General features: G+C 33.5%; 3 protein-coding genes across 3 annotated transcripts; 1 reads left to right on the top strand and 2 right to left on the bottom strand.

The window, feature by feature from the left end:
- Window positions 1–2,594: 2,594 nt before the first annotated feature.
- On the top strand, window positions 2,595–10,308 carry LOC123014663 (phospholipid-transporting ATPase ABCA3-like). Its single transcript, XM_044413884.1, has 14 exons — window positions 2,595–3,200; window positions 3,246–3,472; window positions 3,522–4,223; window positions 4,269–5,308; window positions 5,356–5,513; window positions 7,325–7,422; window positions 7,471–7,820; window positions 7,868–8,095; window positions 8,141–8,417; window positions 8,462–8,587; window positions 8,636–8,908; window positions 8,954–9,685; window positions 9,730–10,169; window positions 10,218–10,308. Exons 1-14 carry the CDS (start codon window positions 2,725–2,727, stop codon window positions 10,248–10,250), a joined length of 5,160 nt encoding a protein of 1,719 aa, XP_044269819.1. The 5' UTR covers window positions 2,595–2,724; the 3' UTR covers window positions 10,251–10,308.
- On the bottom strand, window positions 10,298–11,085 carry LOC123014665 (acyl-CoA-binding domain-containing protein 6-like). Its single transcript, XM_044413885.1, has one exon. It carries the CDS (start codon window positions 11,083–11,085, stop codon window positions 10,330–10,332), a length of 756 nt encoding a protein of 251 aa, XP_044269820.1. The 3' UTR covers window positions 10,298–10,329.
- On the bottom strand, window positions 10,945–11,366 carry LOC123014667 (31 kDa ribonucleoprotein, chloroplastic-like). Its single transcript, XM_044413887.1, has one exon. It carries the CDS (start codon window positions 11,364–11,366, stop codon window positions 11,088–11,090), a length of 279 nt encoding a protein of 92 aa, XP_044269822.1. The 3' UTR covers window positions 10,945–11,087.

Raw genomic sequence — 11,366 nt, 5'->3', positions numbered from 1 at the left:
AAAATTTAAACTCTTATAACTTCGAAGTTCTTATAGATATAAGTTTTTTAACATTTTTTGCATGTTCCTGGTATCCTACCATACATGGCATTTTTCTCTGGGGCGCTAGTTTTCGCGCACCCTGTATTTCAAAAACTATGCAAAATCGACTTATAAAATAGTTTAGTTTAAAAACATCGAAATTACAAGCTACATCCAAAAATAAAAATACAGTCGATCTCAAAACAGTAAACAGATTTTTGATTTAAAAATGGCCCATTTAGAAAACAATTTTATAGGCTTATTTATTCTATAGAACTGGATAACCATGCTTTGTATGGGATTCAGCTATAGTCTCGTTCTTCGCATGGGCTTTATTTATGAATTATGAGTGGTGTGCAGCTCGTTATTTGATTTTGATTAAGATACAGGGTGATTCAGCTTAAATGACCCACTTGACCTCTCTTGGCGGACAACCCATAGCAATTATTCCTTGATTCATATTAGAATTTTGAAAGTTTCATGAATAAAAGTTTGCTGTTCGAAAAATATCGGAAGTGTCACTGTCACACGCACATGCAACAATACATTTCAATCAATGTCAATTTTTCGAATAAACGCAATTTTATTTTATAGAAAAGAAAAAGGTAAATCAAAAATTAATTATTTCATAGTCGATGCTCTATGTGGTCACCCGCACCGTGCTCACAAGTCGCGATTCTATTCACAAAACACAAAATCACTAAACACAACATTATTAATAAAGTTTGGATTATTTTCTAATTGTTCCCAAAGAAAATAACAAAAATCCAATCTACGAGGGAAGTCAGCATCTCGTAGTTCTTGCACTAACTGCATGTGATAGGGATGAAATTTATTAGTTTTTAAAATTCTAGAAACAGAAGATTGGTTTATTCCCACTTCTCTTGCAATTTTGCTCTTTGCCCAATATGCCGATTTTGTTCAACAGTCTTCAACACCAGAATTTCCTTCTGTAAACTAGTCACAGTTCATATACTTCTACGTTTACTTGCAGGCCAATTGTGACACAAACACATTTCCAGTCGTTTAAAAATTTTATGCGTAGGATGTAGGTACTCTTTCTGGATATTGCCCAGCGTATGAATCGGCGGCTAATCTAGCATTTTTACCAGATGCACCGTAAGTTAATATCATATCAGTTTTTTCATTATTTGTAAATGAATATCTCGGCATTTTTGAAATTTTGAGACGTCGTCTGCGTTAACGTTTCATTTGACGCTTTCAAATATTTACTTGTCAAATGGACGACACATTCTTTGATTCTCGATATTTTGAAAATTTAATTTTGAATCAAGGAATAAGTGCATAATGTATTATGGGTTGTCTGCCAAGAGGGGTCAGGTGGGTCATTTAAGCTGAATCACCCTGTATTCAGGGCGATTCAGAAAAAAACTCCAAAAAAAATTGCAAACTTTCGGTCTCTCAGAAGTGGATGATGATTTTGGACATCAAATATATGTCAGTTAAAAAAATGTCAATGTAAGCCACGCTTTATTGTCATTATGATTGACGTTTGAAACTAAAATTTAAAAGTTTTAGTTAAAATTTATTTGAGGTGTCGATTTTCCGGAACAATAATGCCGGCAATGCGTGTTTTTATATAAGTTCAATAAATTATTTTGATTTGAAGTAATTTTTTCTCTAGCTATCAGGATAAAAGTTATATAAACTGATAGTGAAGTTAGTTGCCTAATACCCATTTTAATGTCAGTCGAATGACAAATCGTCCAAAATTCCGTGTCCGCCAGTGTATAGTCGTCACAAGGAATATTTGAGATTGACGTATGCAAAGCTTTATTGAGGATTAAGCAGCCTTGCGGTCGGCCGTAACAATTTTTCACTGCTGGTGGTACTACCCTGAAGATATACAAAAGAGCCGTATTCAGGAATTTTCGTGGTAGGCTTTTAATATTTGGAAATTTATATATTAATTTAGTATTAAATTTATAATGCAGATTTGTAAAGAAACAATCTCAAAATATAGCTGAATATTAAAATTATTATTATTTTTTTTTTTTGATGAAAGCCCAAAAACTAATTTCTGTTACGGACCATCTCTTCCTACAAACCTTTGAAACGTGCCTGTCCTAAGAAATGCAAATTTGTTTATGGCATCTCTCCGCAAGTCCCATGAACCACCGTGGGGGGCAATCGTCTTATTCTATAATGAGTCTCAAATATTGTTGGTACCAACTATACGTGGCGAGCGAGCAACAAGGATGTTTGCAACTATGTCTTTCGAATTATTGATCTATACACATAAATTAAAAAAACGAACTTTACAACAAATTTACTGTGTTAAAAGACTCGTTTTTGTGAATATAGATAGGACCGCAAAGAGTGTAATCATTAAAAAAAAAATGTTGGCGGGGAAATCCACAGTTTAGAGGGTTAAAAGAAGTTTTGCATGCAATCAAATCATCAGACATTTGTCAAACATGTAATAAAAATAATCTAAATTTGGACCAAAATTTAGTCTTTAGATTGGACAATTAAATGAGAATCAAACTTCATGATTTACAAATATACACATAATGAAATAATTCACCCATTAAGACATCTGCCAAGTATGACATAAAACTTAAAAGTAAAACTGTCAAACTAAAACGTCACTGCACATAAAAAAACGCGTAAAATCACAGGTGTTAATTCCTCTTTTGACCTTATTTGAAGTGCAAAACGTAATAGTGTAGTTTTGAAACAATGGGAAAAAAATTAGATACATTTCTTTTGCTAATGTGGAAAAACTGGAAATTACAGTATCGACGACCCCTACAAACAACGATAGAAATAACTGCACCCATTATTTTCTCAATTCTCTTGGTTATGTTAAGAAGTTTAGTAGAACCGATTCAAAATCCAATACGCGAATATATGCCTTTTCATCCATTGCGAGAAGAATTTTTACAAAATGAAACAAGAAAAGACAAAAATCACACATTTTACCAATACCTTAGAAATTTGAACATAGTATATTCACCTTCTCCACACCAAATGATAGACCAATCAATGGACATTTTAAATGGAATTTTCAAAGAGGTTAAAGGCTACAAAAATGCCAAGCTTTTGGAAGCTCATTTCCTCACCGAAGAAGGCCGCAATACTTTAGCTGGGATACAATTCGACGATAAATTATATAACAAATCTGAACTTCCGCAAAAATTAGAAATCTCGTTACGGTACAGTGTAAATTCTAACTTCAATTACTTTCATTTAAAATTTAGTTTCCCAGGTGAACTACGAAATGTCGGCAGTAATTTTTTCAAAAATAAAGAACAAGAAAAAGTTGTTAATGGAACGCCATTCAAAAATTCCGAAAATGACTCCGAATCTGTCATCGACAAATTAAATAAACTGTTTCAAATTCGTGATTGGAAAACCAATTTGTTATATCCGGTTTTCCAAACTCCAGGACCTAGAGAACCAAATAAAAATAGCGGTGCTACCCCAAGTAATTTCCTAAATTTTATCCAAGCATTTCACATTAAAAACAAATTCAGGTTACTATTTCGAAGGATTTTTGTCTCTACAACTGATAGTGACTTACATTCTTATCCTTGGTCAAAGTGGATTACTCCAGTATATTGAGAGATCAGCAGCTACAAATATCTCATCAGCAACTTTCCACCTGCAAAGATTCCCCCATGCTGCTTGGAAAGAAGATCCTTTACTACCAGCTTTGATAAGCTTTATTGGTATTCTCATCATGCTAAGTTTCGTCTATACATGCATCAACACAGTCAAGGTCATCACAGTAGAAAAAGAGAAGCAGTTAAAGGAAGTAATGAAGATAATGGGTTTGTCAAACTGGATACACTGGACTGCTTGGTTCACAAAGTGTTTCCTATTTCTCTTAATTTCATTAAGTTTCATGACCTTATTAATGACAATTTCGTGGTATCCCAAAACAACATTCTGTGTCTTCACTTATTCTAATCCCTTAATTTTATTTTTGTTTTTGCTCTTTTACATTTGTGCCACTATCACTTTTTGTTTTTCTGTTAGTGTTTTTTTCTCAAAAGCTAACACTGCTGCCACTGTTGCTGGCCTGTTGTGGTTCCTCTCTTATGCCCCATATTTATTCTTACAGTCACAATACGACCAACTAAGTTTGTCGATTAAATTGTTAGTAAGTTTGGGATCTAACACTGCAATGGCTTACGGATTTCAACTTTTCTTGATGTTTGAAAGCACCAGTGAAGGCAATATTGTACATTTTGTTTAATTTTAATTAATCTTTTGTTTAGGTATCCAGTGGCACAATATATGGCAACCCAACACTCAGGATGATTCTCTGACTCTTGGATTAATAATGATCATGTTGGCTGTCGATACTTTGATTTATTTATTTATCGCATTGTATGTTGAAACTGTTTTTCCGGGAGATTATGGGACACCACAACCATGGTATTTCCCCTTCACTTATTCTTATTGGTGTGGTTACCCAAGACGTACTTATGTTCACCCTTTCGATGATTCCAACCAAAATATAGAGTTTCTCGAAAAAAACTCTTCACATTTAAATCCAACAATCGAAATCAAAAATTTACAAAAAGTTTTTGGTAAAAAAATGGCCGTAAACAACCTCACATTAAACATTTATGGCAACCAAATCACTGTATTACTCGGTCATAACGGCGCTGGCAAGACCACAACAATGTCAATGCTAACAGGAGTCATTCCTCCGAGCAGTGGAACAGCAGTAATTCTAGGATGCGACATTGTAACAAACATGAAAAATATCAGAGCTAATATAGGACTGTGCCCCCAACATAACATACTTTTCGATGAGTTGACAGTAGAAGAACATTTGTATTTTTACTGTAAACTCAAAGGTCTCAACAATATCGAAATCGAGAAAGAAATTGGAAAGTACGTCAATCTCTTGGAGTTGCAACCCAAAATCAACAAAAAATCTACAACGTTGTCGGGAGGAATGAAACGCAAACTCTGCGTCGCCATTGCACTTTGTGGTGGTTCCAAAATTGTTCTTCTCGATGAACCAACAGCAGGAATAGATCCTTCGTCGAGGAGAGCATTATGGGATTTGCTTCAAGTTGAAAAAAATGAAAGAAGTATATTATTAACAACACATTACATGGATGAAGCTGATTTGTTAGGTGACAGAATCGCAATAATGGCAAATGGAGAATTAAAATGTTGTGGTACAAGTTTTTTCTTAAAGAAGAAGTATGGGGCTGGGTATCATTTAATATTGGAAAAGCTTCCAAATTGCAACCCGAAAAAAGTCACCGAGCTTTTGAAAAAATACATTCCAGACATTCAAGTACAAGAAAACTTATTTAACAAGTTTTTTTGAAATTAATTTTCTAGATACATGGAAATGTGGGTTCAGAATTGAGTTATTTGTTAAAAGAAAATTATGTCGCCTATTTCGAAAATCTGCTTTACGATTTAGAAATAAATACAGAAAAATTAGGGATTCGCAGCTATGGCATATCGCTAACGACTTTAGAGGACGTATTTTTGAAGTAATTACACAAGGCGACAAAAAAAGTCATGTCGTGACAACTTGACAAATTTTATATCATTTTGTTCGTCTTAGTGAGATAAATCAATTCCAGTAAAAAAATTCAAAAAGTCCACACACTTTGAACTAAATATTTTTTTACTAATTTAAATGAATTTAAAATACTTTAACTTTAAAAAAATCATTACTCAATAACTATTAGGCCGATTTCCATCAAATAAAGACCATTCTAAAGGGATGGACTTGCCCTTTAGAATGATATGCAATTTGAAATTGAATATTGGCAAACTTTTCTTCGAACAGTGTTCGAGGAAGTTCGAAGTAAATCGAAATTACTAAGAAAAACCATCCTCATCACCATCGTGTAGAGCATCTTTTTATTAGTAAGAATCCAAATTTTCAAAAAAATATACCGAGTGGTTTTTATGATATGATTTTTTGAAGTTAAGGTTCGCTATTCAGGTATTGCGCCATATAGGAGAAATGCATGTTAATCTTACTTAAAATTGCATTTTTATAAAAGTATTTGTTTTAAGGCTCTTCTTTTGCTTAAAAATGGTCAATTGCACCTTCTTTGTTTTAATTAGAATAAACAAAAACTGTTTGTTTACTTAAAACAAACAAAGAGTACCTGCGTACTAATTAAAGCAAATAAAGAGTTTCTAAAAATGATCACTGATCATTAAGCAAAAAGAATCTAGAAGTTTAAAGCAGTAGCTTTAAATATAAGAACAAATCTTTTTCAAATTTAATGACTTTCCATTCAGATTCCAACTTGTTCACTTTGTTCTAGCTTTCTGAACTTTTTTTTCAAAATGTTCTCAGCAAATGCTTTTTGATCACTTTCTACTGATGTTGAATGTAATAAGTCAGTTGCTTCGTGTGCAACTGTTATCACAACAACTACTACCTACAAGCTAACTGAAGCTAATCGTAGAATGTACCAACAAAATAAATCAGGTGACTTATTGCATTTAACATCACTCGAAAACATCACAGAAAGATGGAATAAAGTGAACAAGTCAAAATTTGAATGGAAAGTGATTTGATTTGAAAAAGAATTGCCCTTATATTTAAGACTCGTGCCTTAAACTTCTAGATCTATGATCAGTGGTCATTTTTACAACAAAAAAACTCTTTATTTGTTTTAAGTAAACAAACAGTTTTTGTTTATTGTAATTAAAATAAAAAAGATGCAATTGACCATTTTTAAGCAAAAGAAGAGCCTTAAAACAAATACTTTTATAAAAATGCAATTTTAAGTAAGATTAACATGAATTTCTCCTATATGGCGCAATACCTGAATAGCAAACCTTAACTTCAAAAAATCATATCATGAAAACTACTCGGTATATTTTTTTGAAAATTTGGATTACAACTAATAAAGAGATGCTCTACACGATGGTAATAATAAAAAAAAAATTACTCGTAGGGTTTTTCTTAGATTATTTCGATTTACATACTTCGAACTTCTTCGAACACTGTTCGAAGAAAAGTTTGCCAATATTCAATTTCAAATTTTATATCATTCTAAAGGACAAGGCCATCCCTTTAGAATGGTCTTTATTTGAAAGAAATCGGCCTAATAGTTATTGAGTAATGATTTAGTTAAAGTATTTTAAATTCATTTAAATTAGAAAAAAATTATATTGTTCAAAGTGTGTGGAATTTATAAAAAAAAATTTAGTGCATTTGATTTGTCTCACTGAGACGAACAAAATGATATAAAATTTGTCAAGTTGTCACGACATGATTTTTTTTGTCGCCTTGTGTTATCTAGGAGTAAAAAAATAGAATTACATAATATTTTAGAGTCGGGACTGGTTCCAAAACCACATCGAATTTTGATGATGAAATAACCAAAAATATTTCCTCAACTAAGACAATTGGGTCTTCGTTACAAGAAAGGAGTACGATCCTTAAAAATGCTACAACTCTGATTTAAATAACTTTTTCAGTATCGCCCAGAAAAATTACACTTTTGACTGGTCTAGAACTGATCCGAAATCAATTCATCGCTATGCTAATGAAAAAAACCTTGTCTATTATAAGAACGTGGTTACTACAACTCATTCAGATAATTATTCCAGTGGCATTTCTGATAATTGCCATAATCGTCAGTCGCAATTTAAACAAAAATAAATTTGGAGATTTACCCAAATTGCTCCTCACACCACATCCCTATAAAAATCCCGTAATTCTTGTAGAGGATCACTTCAATAACGAGTTTAGCAAAACTTATTTAGAGACGTTGGATGGCTTCAAGATTCAATCTGTAAATAACTTTACCAAAACTATACTGAATTTGGTAAGTTATTTGACACGACGAGTCAGTATTGACTCAATTATTTGTAGTCCCAAATCATTCCAGCCACTGTGAAAAAACAGTACATTGTTGGTGCCTCTTTTACGTATGATGAAAATTCAAATCCTATTTTAACAGCGTGGTTCAATAACAATCCCTATCACACTCCTGGCTTATCATTGGGACTTATCCTTAACGCCTTGTACAAGGTAGTCCTGGGCAAAAATCACAGCATTGTCTTCGCAAACCATCCATTACCTTTCACAATGAATACTAAGGTAAAGATGGTTAACCCATGACGATCTCACCAAACGTTTTAATAGGTCGATAGGTTGCTCAGAGGTAATAATATGGGTTTCCAAGTTTCGTTCAATATAGGCTTCAGCATGTCGTTTGTTTCGTCGTTTTACATTTTATTTTATGTAAAAGAACGAGTTTGTAAAGCCAAACATTTACAGTTTTTATCGGGCGTAAAAGGTTACGTTTTTTGGACGACTTCATTCTTTTGTGATTTGATGACTTTCGCAGTGACGGTATTGGCTATCATCATCACTTTGTTGTGTTTCAGAGAAGAAGGATTCAGTAATGTCGATGAATTAGGTAAGTAATAAGTGCGAAGATTTATTATTAAACCATAACAACAGGTAGACTCTCGTTCCTTTTGTTTTATTTTGGTTTTGCGATGTTACCAATGATGTATGTCGCATCATACTTTTTTGAAGTACCATCAACTGGATATACAAGAATGACACTTTTTAACGTGTGTTTTGGTAAGACCAAAATACGTTGATTAGTATTAACTTAACAAAGAAATTCAGGTGTTACTGCTTTCTTAGTGGTGCAAATTCTGCTAACGCCGGGATTATTTTTAAAACATGTAGCAGACGGTCTTCACTGGGGTTTCCTATTGATTCCTCATTACTCCTTAGCTACTGGTATTAGAGACACTTACATTACATTTTCAACTTCAAAGATGTGCAATTTCCTTGTTACCAACTGCATGGAACATGTAGTAAATACGAATCGTGATAAATGCTGGAATTTGGCTTGCCATAACAACTATTCCAATAATTTAGGACATTATTGTTGTGGTAAGTTATTTCATTTTTTATTTACAAATAAATTTCTTGTTGTAGAAAAAGTTCAAAGGTTTTTCAAGTGGGAAAAACCGGGAATAGGCAGAAACATCATGTATTCATTTGTAACAGGAACAACGTTATTTATTCTTGTCGTTTTATGGGAATATAAATTATTGTCTAAAATAAAATGTTTCCGTGATTATGGCATTAGAACATTTCTAAACTTATCACACGAAGACCAAGATGTCTTAGAAGAAAAAAATAAGATTCGAAGCACTCCGGAATCGAAATTACTCAAAGAATATACTCTGTTGTTGAAAGACTTGACTAAATATTATAAATCCTTCTTAGCTGTTAATGGTTTATGTCTTGGGATAAAACAGTACGAGTGTTTTGGATTATTAGGAATAAACGGTGCTGGTAAAACTACAACTTTCAAAATGATAACAGGTGATATCAAAATTACCTTTGGTGACGTTTGGATTCGCGGTTTCAGTGTCAAAAGTAATCTCGAAGATGTGCAAAAAGTCATTGGTTATTGTCCACAATTCGATGCTCTCCTAACCGATTTGACAGCAAAAGAAACCCTGATTATATTTGCTCTCCTGAGAGGTGTTCCACTCGACGAGTGTGCACACGTTTCAGAGAAATTAGCACAAGAATTCGATTTTTATCAGCATTTAAACAAAACTATCAAGCAATTAAGTGGAGGCAACAAAAGAAAGTTGAGCACTGCAATATCACTAATAGGGGACCCTCCTGTTATTTGTTTGGATGAGCCTACTGCTGGTATAATTAGTCAAAAATTGGATACTTATCCAATGTATGTTTAGGTATGGATCCTGTGACTAAGAGAAACTTGTGGAATGCTCTTTGCACAGTTCGAGATAATGGAAAATGTATCTTATTCACGTCTCACAGTATGGAAGAATGTGAAGCTTTGTGTACAAGACTGGCGATTATGGTAAATGGAGACTTCAAGTGTTTGGGTTCTGTACAACATTTGAAAAATAAATTTGCGGCTGGGTTTACCCTCACCATCAAAGTGAAGCGAGAAGAGAGCAGCGAGACGATTTATAATTTCACAAAAATTGATAAATTTGTGTCTGAGAATTTTCCGGGAATGGTGCAACAAGAAAAACATCAAGAATTGGTTACTTACTACATACTTGACCAAAACGCTAGCTGGTCTAGAATGTTTGGAATTCTGGAAAGTGCTAGGAGTAGGCTCAACATTGAAGATTATTTTCTAGGACAGGCTAGCTTGGAACAGGTTTGTAATGTTCCGATTAGAGACAGACTTTTTTCATAATTTTTCTAGATATTTCTAACACTCACCAAACACCAGCGTTGATTCAACTAACGTAATGTTAAATTCTTGTTTTGTAATAAATAAAACAATTTAGTTTGCTACATATTTATTATAACAAAGACTACTTAAAATTTACTAACAATTCTTTAACAGCGTCATCACTAGCTACATCCTCTGGACTCAAACCTTCTGCATCGACGATATCCTGTCTTGCATTGCATGTTAAAAGTACTTTAATACATTCCAAATGGCCACAACTTGAAGCATAATGTAAAGCAGTTTGACCGTCTGAATCTTGAAGGTTGACATCAGCGCCACACTTGAACAAAACTTCCAAAATATCAACCGATCCTCTATCTGCTGCCCAATGGATCAAACCCAATCCTTCTTCATCAAGTTTGTTTATCAAATCCTTTGAAATTGGTAACAGTTTAGCAACTTGCAAATAATTTCCTTCTTTGACGAAATCAACTAGAGTTTTTTCCTTCGTTTCTTTGAAAGTTTCCGGATTTTGTGGTACAGAAACAGAAACCCAACTTTCTTTTTCGGTAACGTTAAAAGACGGATCTAAATTCTTTATGGTTTGAATATAAATTTGCTTAGCTTCATTTTGGGGCATATCTCCTAATTTATTCCAAGCTTCCCATTTGGACTTTGCTTTCATGTCATACCAACTTGGTTTAGGTGTGTTACATGATCCTTGCAAACCTTGTTTATAGTAACCATACAAAGATAAAAGAGTGTGATTATCCACGTTGGGTAATAGATTTTGAAGATGGTTAGCAGCTTTGTTGAATGTATCTGTTAAAGAATCGTTATCTTCGCAATCGATCCCTAGTTCTTTGAGGTCGTTAAAACTATCTAAAGAAGTTGCCATAACTATTGTTCTGGCTGTGTCTGGTTGGCGGGGAAAACTTTTAACGTGTTTCCTTCCAACTTGTGTCCTTCAGTGTTGATGGCTTTATCAAATTCGTCTTTATTACGATAGAAAACAAATCCGTAATTCCTTGACAAGCCTGTATCTCTATCGAAGATAACGTTCGCAACAGCGACTTGACCGTACTTGTTGAAGTAATTTTTCAATTCAAAATGACCAACTGTCCAAGGAAGATTCCCTACATAGACCTTATAGAGACTACGTGCAACATTACCAGCCAT

Source organism: Tribolium madens, unplaced genomic scaffold (genome assembly GCF_015345945.1).
Source record: "Tribolium madens isolate multiple individuals breed KSU strain unplaced genomic scaffold, Tmad_KSU_1.1 Scaffold_97;HRSCAF=244;Tcas5.2_LG3a, whole genome shotgun sequence".
NCBI lineage: Eukaryota > Metazoa > Arthropoda > Insecta > Coleoptera > Tenebrionidae > Tribolium > Tribolium madens.
Note: the sequence above shows the minus strand (reverse complement) of the source record. Positions and strands in the feature narration are given on the sequence as shown.

Bases quoted from the DNA above. Each gene is read 5' to 3' on its own strand.
- LOC123014665 (XM_044413885.1), bottom strand. From the start codon at position 11,085: ATGGCAACTTCTTTAGATAGTTTTAACGACCTCAAAGAACTAGGGATC.
- LOC123014667 (XM_044413887.1), bottom strand. From the start codon at position 11,366: ATGGCTGGTAATGTTGCACGTAGTCTCTATAAGGTCTATGTAGGGAAT.
- LOC123014663 (XM_044413884.1), top strand. From the start codon at position 2,725: ATGGGAAAAAAATTAGATACATTTCTTTTGCTAATGTGGAAAAACTGG. The intron at 5,309-5,355 runs GTACAAGAAAAC...TTAATTTTCTAG, and splicing joins AATACATTCCAGACATTCAA to ATACATGGAAATGTGGGTTC. The intron at 8,588-8,635 runs GTAAGACCAAAA...AAAGAAATTCAG, and splicing joins ACTTTTTAACGTGTGTTTTG to GTGTTACTGCTTTCTTAGTG.